This window comes from Antechinus flavipes, chromosome 1 (genome assembly GCF_016432865.1).
Source record: "Antechinus flavipes isolate AdamAnt ecotype Samford, QLD, Australia chromosome 1, AdamAnt_v2, whole genome shotgun sequence".
NCBI lineage: Eukaryota > Metazoa > Chordata > Mammalia > Dasyuromorphia > Dasyuridae > Antechinus > Antechinus flavipes.
This window is the reverse complement of record NC_067398.1, coordinates 210,443,331-210,462,057: the sequence shown is the minus strand read 5'-3', so window position 1 is coordinate 210,462,057 and position 18,727 is coordinate 210,443,331. Positions and strand designations below refer to the sequence as shown.

At 35.1% G+C, this 18,727-nt stretch overlaps 1 protein-coding gene across 1 annotated transcript in view; it reads right to left on the bottom strand.

Annotated features, from left to right (window-relative positions):
• The window catches only part of EPB41L4B (erythrocyte membrane protein band 4.1 like 4B), a 259,404-nt gene that overhangs the window by 49,736 nt on the left and 190,941 nt on the right, over positions 1–18,727 (bottom strand). Inside the window, exons 17-18 of the mRNA XM_051995572.1 lie at positions 18,494–18,612; positions 8,650–8,775 (exon numbers count right to left, since the gene is read on the bottom strand). Coding sequence (XP_051851532.1) covers positions 8,650–8,775; positions 18,494–18,612 — 245 coding nt within the window. The remainder of the gene's footprint in view (positions 1–8,649; positions 8,776–18,493; positions 18,613–18,727) is intronic.

Sequence of the window (18,727 nt, the reverse complement as noted above, 5' to 3'; positions counted from 1 at the left end):
TCTGAAAATAAATCAGGCCATTCTCTAAGTCCCCCCAAATGTGAACTTCTTGGGCAGAAAGAGAAGGCACTGAAGCTTCTGGGCAATCTATCAGCATCTCTCTGAAGAAGATACAGGAGATCCCCACAGAGTATCAGTACCTTCTGGAATTCTTTAACAAGGAACAAGAAGACTAACTGCCTTCAAACTGAAAATTGGACAGCTCCCCTGCTTCCAATTTATTCTTGTATAAGATGAAAGGACTGGAGATAAATTTCTAAGATTCCTTTGATTTCTAGTAGTCTATAATTTTTTATACCTTTCAATACTACTGAACTAACACATAGTTCTGTTACGTATTCAGCCCTATAAGGAAGAAGAACAAATGACTTTGAGTGTAGCTGGATCACTAAACCCCACAGAAATGGAATTTTTTAGAAAGCTATGTAAGAGATTCCTGCTCAGGTATGGGCTGGACTATATTTCTTGTGTGACCTAAGGCAAGTCATAACATCCAAGGGCTTTAAGTTTATAGATTCATAGATTTTTAGAGATGGAGGGACCTTTAAGACTGAATCCAACCATTTCATTTTACAGGTGAGATGTCCTGACTGTCACACAGCTGGTAAGAGAATGAGGCTAGATGGGAGCTCATGTTTTCCTAATTCCATGTCTGAGTTGTAAAATGAGAAATGAATTAGGTGACCTATGAATGCTACTCTAATTCTAAATGTGGGACCCTGTGATTTCTTGGATTGCTTCTAGCTCTGAGTTTCACATGGAATTCTTCCTTCAGTGCACTAGAGAAAAAAAAACTCTTTTATTGCAAGTTTCAAAGCTTATGATTCATGTTGCATCTCCCATCAAACTTCATCTTCTACTTTGTATGCATTTCTGGTTTAGGGAAAGTGCAGGGACCAACATTTCATAGCTTAATGACCTTGGTCATAGTTCTATCTATTTCTCCATGTTCATAGATTAATGAATCATACCCTTTTCCTGCTCTCAAATAGCAATTCAAATCTCTGTTTCAAAGCATTTGTTTTGAACTGGACCTAGGATTTTATTAGTAGGGAGAAATGATAGTGAAGAAACTCCTTCTACCAAAGCAGATCAGAATCTTCTTAGCAAATTATGGTCTCCATCTCCTTCTTTTTCTTTTTCTTCTCCTTCTCCTTCCCCTTCTTCTCCTTCTTCTCCTTCTCTTTCATCTTCCTCCTCTTTCTCCCTCCTTCTCATCTCTGCTTTTCTGTCTCTCATCTTACTTACTGGCAAGCTCCTTCATTCTGTATTGTGTGTGTGTGTGTGTGTGTGTGTGTGTATGTATATATATACATATATATATACATACATATATATGTATGTATACTCTCCTGTGTCTACTTGTTTTTATTCAATTCTTGCCATAGCTCCTTGTCTATATACATTCCCTGTCCAAGAGAGATATATTGATGGACTAATTCATAGAACTGCCCATAGAACTGCAGTAGGACAATTTACATTTTCCATTCACTGGACTTCTCTTATATGGTTGTTTAGGCCAATCTCCTTTGACTGGCCTTTATTACAGATCTTCCACAGGGCTTAATAGAATCAGCACAATGTCATTCACAGGAGCATTTGGAGGATCTCACCATCAACAGGAAATCCCTCTTCCATTTAGATTCTCTTTGGGACATCCGACATGACAACAATGATTCAGTTTCAGAAAATGTGTATCTTTCTCTTTCTTGAAAATATACTCAACAATGATAATTAAAAATCAATGAAAAAGTTCTCTCTTTAGGTGCTTCCCTAACAGGGGATTTGGCTATGTTTCCTTCTTTTGCTTTCTTTGATGGGCATATAAGATTGTGATGAGTTTATCAGATAAATAAAGGATGTAGAAATACTTCTGTGTATAGGAGTTCTGAAGGTAAAAGACGAGAGACAATGGTCTCCTGATAGCAGAAAATGTTGACCCTCTGACCATCAAGACTCGACTGAAATGGCCAGGAGTCTATATCTATAGGGAAATGATACTGCACTGAACAGAAACTGAATTAACATTAGCTCCTAATGGCTGTTACTAAAGAAGGAATAGAATTTTTTTATGTTTACATATATTGGATTTAACATATATTTTAACATGTATCATATATATTAGATTGTTTGCCGTCTAGGGCAGAGGGTGGGGAGAAGGAGGGGAAAATCTGAAACACAAGACTATACAAGGGTTGATGTTGAAAATTATCCATAAATATGGTTTTTGTTTTTTGGGTTTTTTATATTTAATTTTTTATTATAGCTTTTTATTTACAAGACATATGCATGGGTAATTTTTCAGCATTGACCCTTGAAAAACCTTCTATTCCAACTTTTCCCCTCTTCCCCCTATTCTCCCCTAGATGGCAGGTAGTCAATACATGTTAAATATGTTAAAGTATATGTTAAATGCAATATATGTATACATATTTATACAATTATCTTGCTACATAAGAAAAATCGAATTTAGAAATAAGGTAAAAATAACCTGAGAAGGAAAACAAAAACGCAAGTGGACAAAAACAGAGGGAGTGGAAATGCTGTGTTGTGGTCCACACTCATCTCCCAGAGTTCTTTCACTGGCTGTAGCTGGTTCTCTTCATTACTGAACAATTGGAACTGATTTGGTTCATCTCATTTTTGAAGAGAGCCACATCCATCAGAATTGATCATCATATAGTATTATTGTTGCTGTGTATAATGTCCTGCTCATTTCACTCAGCATCAGTTCGTCTAAGTCTCTCCAGGACTTTCTGAAATCACCCTGTTGGTCATTTCTTACAGAATAATAATAGCCCATAATATTAATAAACCACAATTTATTCAGCCATTCTCCAATTGATGGACATCCATTCAATGTCCAGTTTCTAGCTACTACAAAAAGGGCTGCCACAAACATTTTTTGTGCATATATTTTGAAAATAAACTTTAAAAAAAGGAGCAGTTAGGTGGCACAGTGGATAGAGCGCCAGGAGGACTTGAATTTAAATTTGACTTCAGACATTTAATGCTTCCTAGCTATGTAACCCTGGGCCACTCACTTAACCCCAATTGCCTCAGTCAAAAACAAACAAACAAACAAATAAATAAATAAGAAAGAAAGAAAATGTGCATGGCAGGTAGGATGAGCATCTGATTGATGGCACTTGATTGTTAATAGTGACTACAATCAGGCACTGGTCACAGCACTCCCTGGAACTACATGGCCATCTAGTCACCTTAAATTTTCTTTATAAATACAAGAAAAACATTCTGTTGGAATATAAACTTTAAGACTGCATATTGTTCTCTCAAACCAAATAAGGTTTCTTGTTTTGTTTCTTTGATTTTTGTAAACAATAAAGATAACAAGCTATTATATCTTCTACACCTTATAGTCAACTGTGGAAATATGGCTTACAGTAGAAAGTCATTTTTAAAAACTTGCTTATTGCAATTCTAGGTGTCATTTGTAGTGAGATTTACCAGTATGTATAAAGTTCCTTCTTCTAGTACTGAGAAAGTATAAAATATTTCTTGAAAATGAGTTGTAATGATAGGAGGCAATTGCCTTGTTTTATAGAAGAGTGCTTATCAACAACAACAATAACAACATTTATATAGTACTTACTATGTACCAGCCACAGATTCGGATCACATCTGATTATATAAAGAGCTTTGGAGTCCCAGGGGACTGTTTGTATCTTTTACTTTTCCATTGAATTCAATTCAATTCAATTCAACAAGCATTTATTGACTACTGATCATGTGGGAAATGCTGCTGAGTTCTTGAATGTATTAGATATGGCTGATTTTTGCTTTTTTTTAACTTTTAAATTCTGAACTTAATATCAACAAAAGCAATTTGAACAAACATAATAAAAATATTGTACACATATAAATTCTGAATTATTTTGTTGTTATTTCAGTCATTTTGGATTCTTTGTAACTCCATTGGGAGGGGATTCTTAGCAAAGATACTGAAGTGGTTTTCTATTTCCTTCTCCAGCTCATTTTATAGATGAGGAAACTGAAGCAAACAAGGTTAGTGACTTGCCCAGGATCATACTAAATGTGTGAAGTCAAATTTGAATTATAAAGATGAATCTTTCTGATTCCAAGTCCAGTACTCTATCCACTGTGTAACCTAGTTGTATCCTGAATTATTTACAATTTTTTAACATTAAGTACAGATCTGTACATTAATTTTTAACTAAGTAACTAAAATGTCCTGTTTGTTTCTATGTATCTTTATGGACTCTTTTTCTTCTGGGTATTACAAAAGCAAAATATAGGGAGTTCTCAAATTTTATGGATAATTTGAATGAAGGCAGAAGGCTGAGCTAAAATTTAGTAGGTTTCTATATTTTAAAAAATTATCAGTTCTTAGTCAAGACAAAAAAGCTTTTGTGCAAATGTTAGCATACTCAACATCAAAAGACAGTAGTTTTAAAAATTTTTTATATGACTTGACAAAACTAAGCTATTATTGTTTGAATCTTTCTGATTTGCGGTCCTTTTATCTCATCTTGAAAGCCTGGAGTAATACAGTATTAGCTACTATGTTCTAGCATCATAAAAAATATTTTTTATTTTTTTTCCCTTTCTGTTTTATATCTATTGTGCTCTTTAATGACTACCCTTTAGAAGGAGATAATTTCTATACTTTTCTGGAGGTATGCAAGTTCTAGACTTCTTATGTCAAAATGAGGACACTTAGTTGATAACTTTATTAGGTAACCATCCTAAAATAGTTGTCCAAGATACCTGACCAATATTGTTTCTAAAAGATAGCATCACCAAATACAACTCTACATGACTCAGTTTATTTGCTGTCACAATATATAATTTATGTATTTTAATTTGAACAAATAAATGTAATCTGTTTGTATGTACCTTTATGATTTTTCTCCTATTTATTTTGTAATTATTATTATTTACATAGTTGTCATTGTGTATATTCTGATTTTGCTTTCTTTTATTTTTTAAGTTTAAATCCATGATTTAATTAGCATAGAGTATATCCAGTGAGAAAACTCCATGCACCAAAGAAGACCTACATCTCTTTTGCAATTTAAAACTTTTTAAGAAATGATGAGCAGGCCGATTTTGGAAAAAAAAAATAAAACCTGGAAATTCATGAACTGATGCAAAATGAAGGGAACAGAACCAGGAGAATGTTGTACATCGTAACAGCCAAGATTATACAGTGAAGAACTTTAAATGACTTAGTTATTTTCAATAATAAAAAAATTTAATTTAAAGCCCTGAAAATTATCTGCCACCCCTAGAAGTTAAGGATTTACCTAGGCTTATTTAACTAATACATATGTCAGGAGCAGGACCTAAACCTAGGTCCTTCTAGCTCCAAGATATCTATTTTCTATACTATATTGTCTCTCATATCATGTCTCATGAAACAAAAATATTCCTTTGCATAGTTAGATCATCGTTTGTTTAGCCTTTCCTTCAACCATTGAGCACAAGTTGCTTCTAGTTTTCGCCATTATAAATAAAGTGTCTGTTGGTACAAATGAGTAATTTTTTTGCTTTTGATACCGATAAGGACCTGGTCTTAGAAGGGGGTATGATCTGTTTTGTAACTCTTGTTTTCCAAATAAAGGTTGTATAACTAACCACTTACTGGTTTTGTTACAGAGATTGTTGTTGCTTTGGTATGGGATGGATGAGATATACTCAGAGGTCCTTTGCAACTTTGAGTTTCTTTGAGTCTGACTATATATATTTTCCCAAAAGATTGTACCAATTCATTGCTCTAGAAGCAACCTAATAGTATGTCTATTTCTCCACAGGTGAGGCAAAATTGAATTTTACCCTTTTATAATTTTCTTTGCCAACTTAATGGACTCCTCAAAAGTATCTAATTTGTGTTGCTTTGAGTATTATGAAGTCTGAACAATTTTCAGATAGTGTTGACGCTATATATTTCTTCTTTTGAGTATAAAATTCTATATACAAATCCTTTTATGATTTGTCCTTTGAAAAAATGGACTTTGCTCTTATAAATGAGCCAATTTCCTTTAGATTTCAGAGTTTTGATTTTTATCAAATATTTTCATCCCAAAGTTTTTCCTTGTCTGCTATTTTACTTTTTTCTGGATGGATGAATTCCTTTTTCTTGTGCAAAGAACATTTTTATTCATTTAATTTGTTTTGCTTCCTATGCTTTTTTCAGTAAATTAAATTATACTTTCCCCAACTCTAATAAATATGATTCTTCTTTCTTCTATTTTTAAAATGTTTTAAATCATAGATGTTTAGATCATAGATCATCTCAGATCCATTTACCTAAAGTAAATGGAATTTATTGTACTTTATGGTGTGACATTTGGCCCCAAACCATTTTTGGCCACATTGATAATTTATTTTCCCAATAATATTATTGAACAACAATTCACTTGCCATTGTTTTGAAATTTTAGTTTAAGTTTAGGGATCCACTAAGTCAATCACCCATTCATCCTACTCTACTGAAAATAACTAACATTCTGATACCTTAACCTGGGATTCTTCTATTGACTCAATCAATTAGTCAAAAAGTATGATATGTTTTATAACTTTTATTTTGTATGAAATTTAAGTAAGAAAAGTCCTTGACTAAAATGATATATTTTGTAACTTTTATTTTGTATGAAATTTAGATAGAAAAAAAAGTCCTTGAAAGCCATTGAATATATAGAAGACTGGCATAGGAAATATCCTCATCTTGGTTAAGGAGACTTGATCATGTCTATGGGGGCATATAAAAAACCAGCATGTTAGTTGGCAATTGATTTAGTGATCGCAGCAGTGCCAGCCAAACCCCTGAGAAGGAATCTCTTGTAGGGGAGAAAGGGAGACTACTTCAGTTTTCTTATCTACCTCAAACTTTTAGTCAGAGAAAGATGCTATGAGCTTTAAAGTGTCTAAGAGATTCTGAATTTCCCATTAGTATTGTAGCACTATATCAGGAACAGGTTTTAGCAACTTTCTTACACTGCTGCTAAATGAAGAAAAGTCGCAATCTCTAAAGCATATTACAATTGCAGTCAAGGACTGCAAAGGAAAACGGGCTGCAGTGAACTATCAATCATCCAGCAAGTATTTACAAGGTGTCTAACCTGCGCCATAAGTGTTATAAAATATATCATTCAGGAAAAGACCAGAATTGATACAGTTAGGTGGTACAGTGAATAGAGCACTGGGCCTGGAACTCGGAAAACTCATGTTTGTGAGTTTAAATCTGGCCTCAGACGCTTACTAGCTTATGATCCTGAACAAGTGTCTTAACAATGCTTGCCTTAGTTCCACATCTATAAAATGAGCTGAAGAATTATTTGGTAAACCACTCCAGTGTTTTGTTTTGTTTTGTTTTGTTTTGTTTGCCAAGAAAACCTCAAAATGGGTTCATAGAAAATTGGAAACAAAATGATCAGAAAAAAAGTAATAGTCATATCTAAAACAATGGATAGTTTGATGAGTAAGCTAAATATTAAGGAAGCTTCTAGTGCCTTTCCAGTAAAGATTCTTCATTTGGGGACAATATTGTTTTCAGGTTATTTAGGTCTCCTTAAGGGAAGAAACTCCCCAGGAAGCAAAAAATAACAGCAAAAGTTATCATTATTGTCAATTATCCTATTATTGCTTGTATACCTTTGTAGTTGAAAAGGCTAGACCCCAATGAACATAGCACAGCATCTCCCTATAATGTTTCAAACCAGTTACTTTTAGAATGCAATTTTTCACACTCTTTAAAGCATATATCATCTTTGGAGAAAGAAAAGACATTTAAGTTCTGTCTATGCTGCATGAAGTAAAGATTCAGTACTTTCTCAATTCATTTTGATACATGCAACTATTATCCTTCAAATTTTCAAGAAATATTAAGGTAAAAGGATATTCAAGAATTCAGAATAATGGCCTTATCATTTTCTTTTATTGCATGTTCCTGAAGGGAAATGATTTTATTTGGCTTGTGTGAATTTTCTGACTTCTATTTAAAGATGATTAATTATGTTACATTACTAAATGGCTTTTTGTTGAATCTACAATGCACCTTGTGTAGTTTAGATATAGCCTTAAGGTACATCAGGAAAATATGATCATTAAATATTTTCCCCATTGCCCACTAAATAAAATTCAAACTACTTAGTGTGGTATCCAAGGCCCTACACAATTTACTGCTTAACATACTTTGCCAGCTTTATTTCAATACTCTCTTTCATCTATTATGAGTTGCCATGAAATGACTCTATTCCTAGAATTCTTTATCCTTGTTCTTTCCCTCATATCCACTTTAAAAAAATCTTTCCCATCCTTTTAAGCCCTTCAAGAGTACTGAAGTCTCTGGGGATCCCTATAGCTAGAAGTGAATTTTGATCTCTGATCTTATAGCATTTTCTTTATTTTATCTTTATTCCTGTCTTTTCCCATGTATATGTTCAGCTTTGTTAAGGAGAAGAACATAATATTTATCTCTATATCTACTCCACTGTTTAGCATAATGTGTTTATTTTCATCTTAAGTATCTAGCAAATATTTGTCAAATGAAAGATTTTCTGAGTGAAATCCTAGAGAAATCATAGGCTTAAAAAAACGAGCTTCTTAACAATCCAAACCTTCCAAATGTACATAAGAGAATAGAAATGACTTTATAACAGTCACAGACCTGGGCACTGGCTTTGGAAGCTGTTTCTATCTGGGCTTTTAGAATGTTGCATTTTAGTTGATCAGGAACAGGTAAAGGCAGAAGTGGGAACTGAAGACTTTTTTCAGGAACTTTCTTTTCTTCTACCTGTGAGTATCAAAAATGCAGGAAGGATTATGAGGGGGGAGAGGAGAAAGAAAGGAAACATATAGAATGACTTTGTAATGTTTTTAGTAATAAGCAATTATAATGCTTAATTGTAAAATATAAGAAAACACAAGCACAACCAAAGATAGCTTGCATTTATATAATAATATATAGTAATATATTACATATCTATGTGTGTCATATACATTATGATATTATACATAATATATAACTATATAGTAATATATAAAGATAATTTATAATGGTGATAATAACTCATAGCTATGCAGCAATTGTTCCAGTTTTAGTATTTCATGAGACTATAGACATTCCTTTCCCTAATATGTCTGCCATTTTTTTCCTCAGCATTGCCTTGGACACTAAGAGATTAAGGAGCAATTCCAGGGTCAGAGGAGAACCAGGGGATGGTGACCTGGAAACCAAAGAAGAGAGTATCCAGAAAGATGGGTAGTAAATGCTATCAAAAAATGCAGAGAAATTAAATAGAATGCAGACTGAAAAAAAAGCTTTTGGTTTTAGTAGTTATAACATCATTAATAATTTTAGAGAGTTTTTTAATTAGAGCAATAGGGTTGGAAGACAAACTGGCAAGGATCATGAGATCATAGATTTAAGGCTGGAAAGGGACCTCAGAGGTCATCAATGCAGCCCCCTCACTTTTCTAGATAAGGAAATTGAAGCTAGAGAGATTAAATGACTGTCTCAGAGTTACAAAGCTAGTGTTTAGATTGGGATTTGAATTTAGAACTTAGTTAAAAAATTAATGGGACCTTTCTAGGTAGGAGTCTGACTGTGGAATTAAAGAGAGATATAGGTTAAGAGCTTTGTGAGATGATGGGGTCAGGTAAAGGTGCTTTTTTTTCTTTAAAGAAATATTTGCAGGCAACAGGGAGGAGTCCATAGATAAGGAAGACTGAAGAAGGGAGAGAGGAAGAAAATGGGAGATATGGAGACAGAGACAGAGACAGAGAGAAAGATACCCCCCCACACACAGAGAGACAGAGACAAAGAAGCATACACATAGATGGAGAAAGCCAGAGACAGAAAGATAGATACACACACAGACGCAGAGAAAGACAGAGACAGACACAGAGAAAGAGAGATAGAGAGATACACACACATAAACAGAGATGGACAAAGAGACAGAGACACAGAGAAAGACACACAGAGGCAGAGAGAGGCACACAGAGAGACAGAGAAAGAAAGAGAGAGAGACATATGCAGAGTCAGAAAGAGAGAGACAGACAGACATAGGGACACACAGAGAAAGAGACAGAGAGATAGAGATATATACACACAAATACAAAGACAGAGATAAAGACAGGAGACAGAGACACAGAGAAAGACAGAGGCATAGAGAAGCACATGCATAGAGACAGAGACAGAAACAGAGACAGAGACAGCGACACACAAAGAGAGACAGAGACAGAGGTAGAGAGATAGACACAAAGACACACAGAAAGTGAGAGAGAGAAAGAGAGACAGAGATAGAGATACACAGACAAATACAAAGACAGAGACAAAGGCAGAAAGAGAAGTAGAGAAAGTATACACAGAGACACATGCACAGCGACAGAGAGAAACAGAGACAGAGGCAGAGACAGATACACAGAGAAACACAAAGACAGACAGAGACAAAAGATAGCTAGACACAAAGACACAGAGAGAAAGAGACAGAGATACACACACAAATACCACATGCATAGAGACAGAGACAGATACACACACACACACACAGACACACACACACACACACACAGAAAGAGACAGACAAGAGACACAGAGAAAGAAACAGAAACAGAGAGAGACAGAGACAGAGAAAGAAAAACAGAAACAAAGAGAAAGAAAAAAAATCACCTATTGTTCAGACTCCTACATGAGACAGGAAGGGGTAAGATTGAAGGAACAGTTAGAGGATTGGCAAAGAAGGGAACATGAAGGACAAATTGGAAGGGTAGATAAAGATGTAGAAGGATTTTGAGACATGGACTAGAGGTCATAATGTTAAGCATAAAATGGCCTTGCTTTTCTCAACAAAGTGGGAGTCATGGTCAATGCTCAGAGGGGCTTGAGTCTGAACATGCTCTACAATATCAACTCTCTTACCCAAAATGTAGTGCCTGGTGCTGCACCCAGGACTTCAGATATGGGTAGGATAATCATATCCCTTATTCTGAAAATGTTGATATGTAATCTAATGGACTAGCAAGGATACAATCTAATTGAGGAATAAAATGTAAGTTACTCTCCTCCAAAAAAAAAATTCTCTGAATCTAGCAGAAATCAGAAAGTCCACTCAATCAGTATTTATAAAGTGCCTTCTAGGTGCTGGGCACTGCGGTTACAAAGAAAAAATTAAATAGTTCACTTATGTCACTCCTAAAATATGCGCTGTAGTCATTCTCAAGAAATGCCCAGGGCTGGCTCTAGCATTCTTTCTCCTTTGGCTGGAGTGGTGCCATTGTGTTTCCCAGTGTTCAGCTACAACATTCAGACTGTGGAGAGGGGTTGGGGCTGGAAAGGGTTCCCTTTTCACCTCTGCCTCTTAGCATTCCTAGTCTTTTTCAAAGGTCAGCCCCAGTGCCTTCTCCCACTTACTACAAGAAATGGCACAATGGGAAGAAAAGAATGGTTACTCTTTTTCTTTGACCCTCTCCCTTGACCTAGCTGACCATTTTCCACTGGGGAATCAGGATGGAAAGAATCACAGTCCTAACTCACCCATGGGGTATCCTTAGCCTCCAATCTTCCCGCCAAGTTCATCCCCATTCCTGATTGAACAATGACTTTCTCCCTCAAACCCATTTCTGTGAGAAGAAAACCATTTCTCTCAGACCCACTCCCTGTTTCTTAGTTGTGGACTGGTTTCTTTAGCTGCCCTGCTTTCTCCACCTACAGAATAGATATAATTCCCAGTTATCCCTTGAAGGAGCTGAGAATGACCAGCTACAAGCCTTCCATTAAGAGGGAGGAACATCGGTGTTATCTTCATCTGTGCAACTTTGCAAGTCTTATTGTCATCCTTGCATCTGATGGATACTAACCTGTTGACGTACCTTAAAGACACTTGGTCTTGTTATCTTCCCTTCCCACTGAATTCAGGATTTTCAGGCCTTTCTGGTGACCTTAGAGCTTGCTAAACCCTTCTACATGTCTCTTTTCCTCCAATGTGACCTTCCCAGCTCTTACCTTTTACATTTGTGTTAAAATGGAGTGTTCAGTATATAATGAGTGCTTAAGAGGCAGATAATGAGATAGAACGGCAGGCCTGCAATCAGGAAGATTTGACTTCAAATCTTACTTTGAACATTTACACTACTTTTACTTTCTGTTTGCCTTATTGTTTTTATTTGTAAAGTGGGGATAATAATATCACCTAGCCTTCAAGGTTGTTGTGAGGATAAAAGAAATATTTTGTAATCAATCATATAGCAAGTACTATTAGGTGTTAGCTATTATTACTATTATCAATAATTTTTTTGGTGAGGCAATTAGGGTAAAAGTGACTTACCCAGAGTCACACAACTAATTAGAATTGTCTGAGACTGGATTTGAAATGTTGTCACCCTTATAGAATGGATACTCTTCGAGGGCAAGGACTATTTAAGTTTTTCTTTGTATCCACAGTACCTACCACATAGTATGAAAGCATTTTATAAATGCTGCTTGAGTGGACTTAATAATTTCTGCCAGATTCAGAGATTTTGGAGGAGAATAACTTAAATTTTATTCTTCAATTGGACTATATCCTTGCTAGAAAGGCTTTTGTATTTTCATTAGCCCTTGGCATTTCACTGGAATAGGAAATTCCTGACAGGGAAACTCTCTCTTTCATTATAGAGCAACACCTGCTCTTATATTCTTGAACTGTTACTGGGCATAGAGGATGATTAAATGACTTATCCAGGATCACACAGCCAGGATGTTATCACAGGTATCCCAGTTTCATAACTTTCTGCTATGATATTCTACCTCTCATCAGAAAACCATATAGAAAGAAAATATTTTTTCTTAGAATGTTTTCAACTGTGAAGACTGTCTCATTTCAAGTAGGGCTGATGTTTAATCCTTTGAGTCATATCTAACTCCATGACTTCATTTGGGGTTTTCTTGGCAAATATATTGGAATGGTCTGACATTTCTTTCTCCAGCCCATTTTACAAAGGAGGAAACTGAGACAAATAGGGTTAAGTGACTTGGCCAGGGTCACACAACTACTTAGTATCTGAGGCCATATTTGAAGCCATGAACGTGAGCCTTCCTGACTTCAAGCCTGGCACTCTATCCACAAGTGTCAAGGTAGACTTGAATAAAACTGTCATTTATCACTCTCATGTGTCCATTTCCACAGATAAGAAGTCTACAATCAACTGCAGAAGTTGGTTCTTGGGCTCTCTGGGTTGACGGAGCCTTCCTGGTTTCCTTGTACTATCTTGCTCCCTCCCCACAGAGGAAAGAAAAACAATCCAGTTCTGAAATAGAACGTTTTCTTCTTCCTATTCTTCAGGCAGTCGCTTATATTTAAGAAGGCCAGCAACCGTGTAGGAGTGATTAATGAGGGACAGCCTGACTAAAGCAGAGATCACTGATTGTCAACACAACCCAAGCCTTGCTGTATAAAGTAATTATTAACCATAAGATTCACTTAGGCAACTATTAACATGTAAGCCTATTTCACCCAACCAGAAAGGTTGGTAATTAGAGTGAATTGAGAGAGTGAACAGGTAACAGAGAATGTGAATACATAACTGTCCAGGGAGGTGACCAAACATTCACGAATGTTTGAGTTGTTACCTAAAGAATGGCCAAATGAAGTGTTTTAAACATGAGACATAGAGAAACAAAAGCAAAGTTAGAGGGAGGTCACGAGATTTGGAATATGAAGGGATTAGGGATTATCTGGTTCAGCTTTCTCATTTTAGAGATGAGAGTCAGGAAGACCTGAGTTGAAATCTAGCCTCAGATACTTACTAGCTATGTGATCCTGGGCAAGTCTTCATGTCTGTTTGGAATCAAGTGTAAACTAGAGTTTACCATTTACAGCCTGACCAGATTGTGTATCCATTATGGGGTCTTAATCTGGGGCCTGTGAAGTTTTTTTTAAAAGGTTGATAAACTCAATATAATTGGTTTGTTTCAAAATTTGATATATCTTATTTTAATATTTGGCAATATTGCCAAAGAAGTCCATGTTTCACCAAAAGATCAAGTTTAAAGACTGAGCTTATTTCTAGAGCTCTAGGATGAAAGCTAGAGGTATTGAGAGTATGTAGTTGCCTGGAAGCACAAAACGTTATTGTTTATGGGTAAAATTGAGGGATAAATGAAGTCCCATTTCCGTTTTTGTTTTGTTGTTGTTTTTAATCAAGATGCGTTCATAGCTGAGAAATCAATCTTTATTATATACCCAGGAGGTAGTTGAAGTGATAGTAGTTCATCTCAATCTTTTTTTATCTCAAAAGACATTTTTGAGTTATCTGTACTCTGAGAGCCACTGAATTTGTGGTTTATGGTTTTCCCGAGTAAAAATTATTATGAAACTGGATATGCCTCCCAATGACATTCCCAGGTTCAAAGGCTTTGGAGAAAGAAGTGAATCAAAATGGATAATTTATTTGGTAGAGAACTGTAGGGTTGATGCCAGAGGAAGTGGAGAATCCTGAGGAATATAGGGAATGGGGTTTCTGTGACTTTCACACAAATGGGTGATCTAAGATCTAAGATAGGAATTTCCTCTTGCCAGTTATGTCTATCATGAGAGGTCTCAGGTGATCAAGTAAATCTCAGTGGGAATGGCTCAATTCATAGAAGTCCTAAAGTGTCCCATCACTTAGATAAACCTTTCCCTTCTGGGTTGGGAAATGAAAGCAGATACAAAATTAGTATTTGGATATATTAACCTTGATTGACTCCTCTTTCACCAAAACTAAGTAGGGTGAAGAATTTCTCCTTGGGTCTGAGAGCTGTGGGAGTGTAAAAGACAGTTTCATAGAGTGGCTTAGCTGCTCATTTCCTCTGAACAACCTTGGTTAAGGTCTAATGTTAACAAATTATGGCACATGAATGTGATTATACTTCAAGAAAAGCCAAAGGGATGGTTTCAGAGAAGCCTAGGAAGATTTGTATGAACTAGGCATAAAAAGTAAACAGAAATCTAAAGTGAACAGAATCAGGAGAACAATTTATAACAAGAACACTGTAAAAATAAACAAATCTGAAAGATTTTAAAATGCTGATTAATGCAACGATCAACCACGATTCAGAGGACAGATCCAATGAAACATAATACCTACTTCCAACTAGAGAGATGATGGATTCAAGATGTAGAATAAGCATACACTTTTAGACATGGTCAATGTAGGAATTTGTTTTGCTTGATAATCATATTTTTACAAAGGTTTTCTTTTTGCTTTAAAATTAAGAGGGAATTAGAAAGAAAATAAATATTTATTAATTGAATAAAATAAATTTAAAAAATTTTCAAGTCTCAGTCTAGCTGCTTACTATGAGGCCCCAGGTAGTCTGTGCAGCCCAACTCATATTTGTCTGAGTTTACGTCTGAGTGATAATTTTAGTGTATCTCCATATTTGTGGCAGAGCAGTAAGTGATTCCAAGGACATGTTGTGAGGTAAGATAACTGAGTCCTTTAGCTTTATTTAACTTTTTTGGAAAGTACATCCCAAGGGATGGCTCATTTGGGGATAAGAGAAGGGTAGGTAGTATATCCAGAAATGACTGTGAGATAAAACAGAACAGATAAGACGTGGAAGGACTCAGGCAGACCCTGAAAGCCATGACCCAGTCCAAAATTGGGGCTTTTTTCACTCTCCCATGCTTAGAGATTGCCACTGGTGAATTATAGGGTTGATAATCCCTGCCCTGAAAAATTAGCTGATTGAAAGGGTCTGATAAATAGTATATGTTCATCAAGTATGGCTTTAAGCTTGGGAGGAAGGTATCAGTGAGTTTAGGACAGCTAGATGGCTCAGTGGCTAGAATAGAGTCAAGAAGACTTATTTTCTGAGTTCAAATCCAACCTCAGTTGCTTATTCATTGTGAGACCTTGGGCAAGTCAATTAATCCTTTTGCTTCAGTTTCCTCATCTGTAAAATGAGCTGGAGAAGGCAATGGAAAACCACGCCAATATTTTCTGCCAAGAAAATACTAAATGGGAGTCACCAAGAATTGGACATGACTGAAACAACAATGATGACAATAAAATCACTGAATTTAGGGAAACTCAGCAGGTGAGATCTTGCAAATCTGGCAACAAAGAGGAACAAAGGAGGAACAAAAATTCCTTTCTGAACTATCCAGAGATAATATCTTATCTAAACTTTGTTTTTATCTTAGCACCTAGCTCAGTCTCCACACATATCCCACTCCACACATACACACACACACACACACACACACACACACACACACACACACACAGATGTTTAAATATTTGTTGATAGTGAATTGAACTGAATTGAACAAGCTGGAGTCAGCATCAAGGAATCAAAATTTTGTAGGAAGAAACAGAGTGTCGTTAGTTCAATAAATTCATTCAAAGATCAGAGATTGAACATATACAAGTGTGCTAGCCACTTTGGGGGAGAGAAGATGAATAAGATGTATTTTTTATCCTCTTGAAAGTCTCTTGGTTTAGTAAGCAGTTACTGCACTCATTGGGTAGCCATTTTGGCTGGACATCAAAATAATGGTGTCCAAGTCTCCGGGATTTTTTGTTTGTTTGTTTTAGAGTATTTTAGTTTTTTGCTAATCCAATTTTATCTAGGAGATTAGTCACTGGTAATTTCAATGAAACTTTTTATATGGTCTTTGGAATATTGTTACAGTCTGTATACAGGAAGATGAATATAAGAATAAATGCGATTTTTACCCTTTTCTCTAGTTTCATTCAGTTCCTTATCTGTTAGCACTTCAGGAATTCACAGAATGCACACAGAGAAGGAATTCTTGGCAAACATGAGTACACATCAAGTTGTTCTTTTTTTTTTTTTTTTTTTTAAATCTGTAAAAGTCTCTGAGTGAAATGGGGAAAAAATAATTAGTTGATATGGAAATGTTTTACATGATTGCATATGTACAAAGTTTATCAGATTTCTAACCATCTTAGGAAGAAGAAGGGAAGACAGGAAGGGATAGAATTTGGAACTCAAAATTTAAAATAAAAGTTTAAAAATTACTTTTACATGTAATTGGAAAAAATAAAATGCTTTTATTAGAAATCAAAATAAAATAATTGTGAAAAAGACCTGGAGAGTCTTAAAAGGAACTGATACTAAGTGAACTAAGTAGGTCCAAGTTAAAATTGTACACAGCAACAATAAGATTATGTGATAACTAACTGTGATGGACTTGGCTCTTTTCAATAGTGAGATGATTCACACCAATTCCAATAGAGTTGTGATGGAGAGAGCCATCTGCACCCAGATAGAAGACTATGGGGACTGAATGGGGATCACAACAGAGTATTTTTTACCTTTTTTTTGTTGTTGTTTGTTTGCTTGTGTTTTTCTTTCTCCTATTTTTTCTTTTTGATCTGATTTTTCTTATGCAGAATGATAAATGTGGAAATATGTTTAGAAGAATTGTATATGTTTAACCTATACTGGATTACTTGCTGTCTAGAAGAGGGGGGAGGCGGGGAAGGAGGAGAAAAATTTTAATTCAAGGTTTTGCATGGTGAATGTTGAAAACTATCTTACATATATTTTGAAAAATAAAAAGTATTAATATAAATAAAATAATTGTAAATAGTATACAAATAATTAGTTGATAATGTTTTACATAATTGCACATGTACAAACTATGTTAGATTTCTTACCATCTCAGGAAAGGAAGATAGAAGGGATGAAGGAATAGAATTTAGAACTCAAAACTTAAAAAAATTTAAAAATCATTTCAACATGTAATTGGGAAAAATAAAATATTATTAGAATAAAATAATGGTGAACATTATAAAAACAATTAATTGAAATCCTAACAAATATATAATTCCCATTTGGAATTTTGACATTTTCAAAGTATCTTACTTTAGAACTCATGAGATGCTTTAATTAATTTAGTTAATTTAATTAATGCTTTAATATCTGCATTTTAAGAAGAGGTAGCAGGTACAGAAAAGAGCTTCCCAATTCCAATAGACTTGTGATAGAAAAAACTATATACATCTTGAGAGAGAATGATGAAGACTGTATGTGGATCAAAGCATAATATTTTCACCTTTTTGTTGTTGTTGTTGTTGTTGTTTGCTTGTTTGTATTTTTTCTTTCTTATGTTTTTTTTCTTCCTTTGATCTGACTTTTCTTGTGCAGCAAATATGGAAATATTTTTAGAAGAACGACACATGTTTAACCTATATCAAATTACTTACTGTTTTGGGGGAGGAGGAAGAGAGGGAGAAGAATTTGGAACACAAGGTCTTGCAAAGGGGAATGTTAAAAACTATCTTTGCATGTATTTGGAAAAATAAGATACTATTAATTAAAAAGAAGAAAGAAAGAAAAGTTCTGCACAGTAGAGAATGGGATTCTAACTCAGATCTCCGAATTCCATGAATAATAAGCATATTCTACTGCTCTTTTACCTCTCTTCTTGGCTGGGAAGAAACAGTTTCCATTAGAAGTTTAGAACAGTGACAGTGTTCGCCCATCCAGAAAAGGTGTATGTTTTGCTTCATTGTACCTTATTTATGTTGATGTGAAGAGCAGGCCAAGGAGAAGCTACCTTGGAGGTTTCCATTTCCATCTTCTTCAAGTGGGCAGCAGCTTCGTTGTAAAGAATGGGAGGTCCTGGGCTCAGTTCTAAAGAGGAAAAAAAAACATTCATAGAGTAAAGCAATTTGAAAAAAAAATTAGGTATTTAAATTAATTTACTATTTTAAGTAATTAATGAAATTAACTCATTAAACTGAACCAT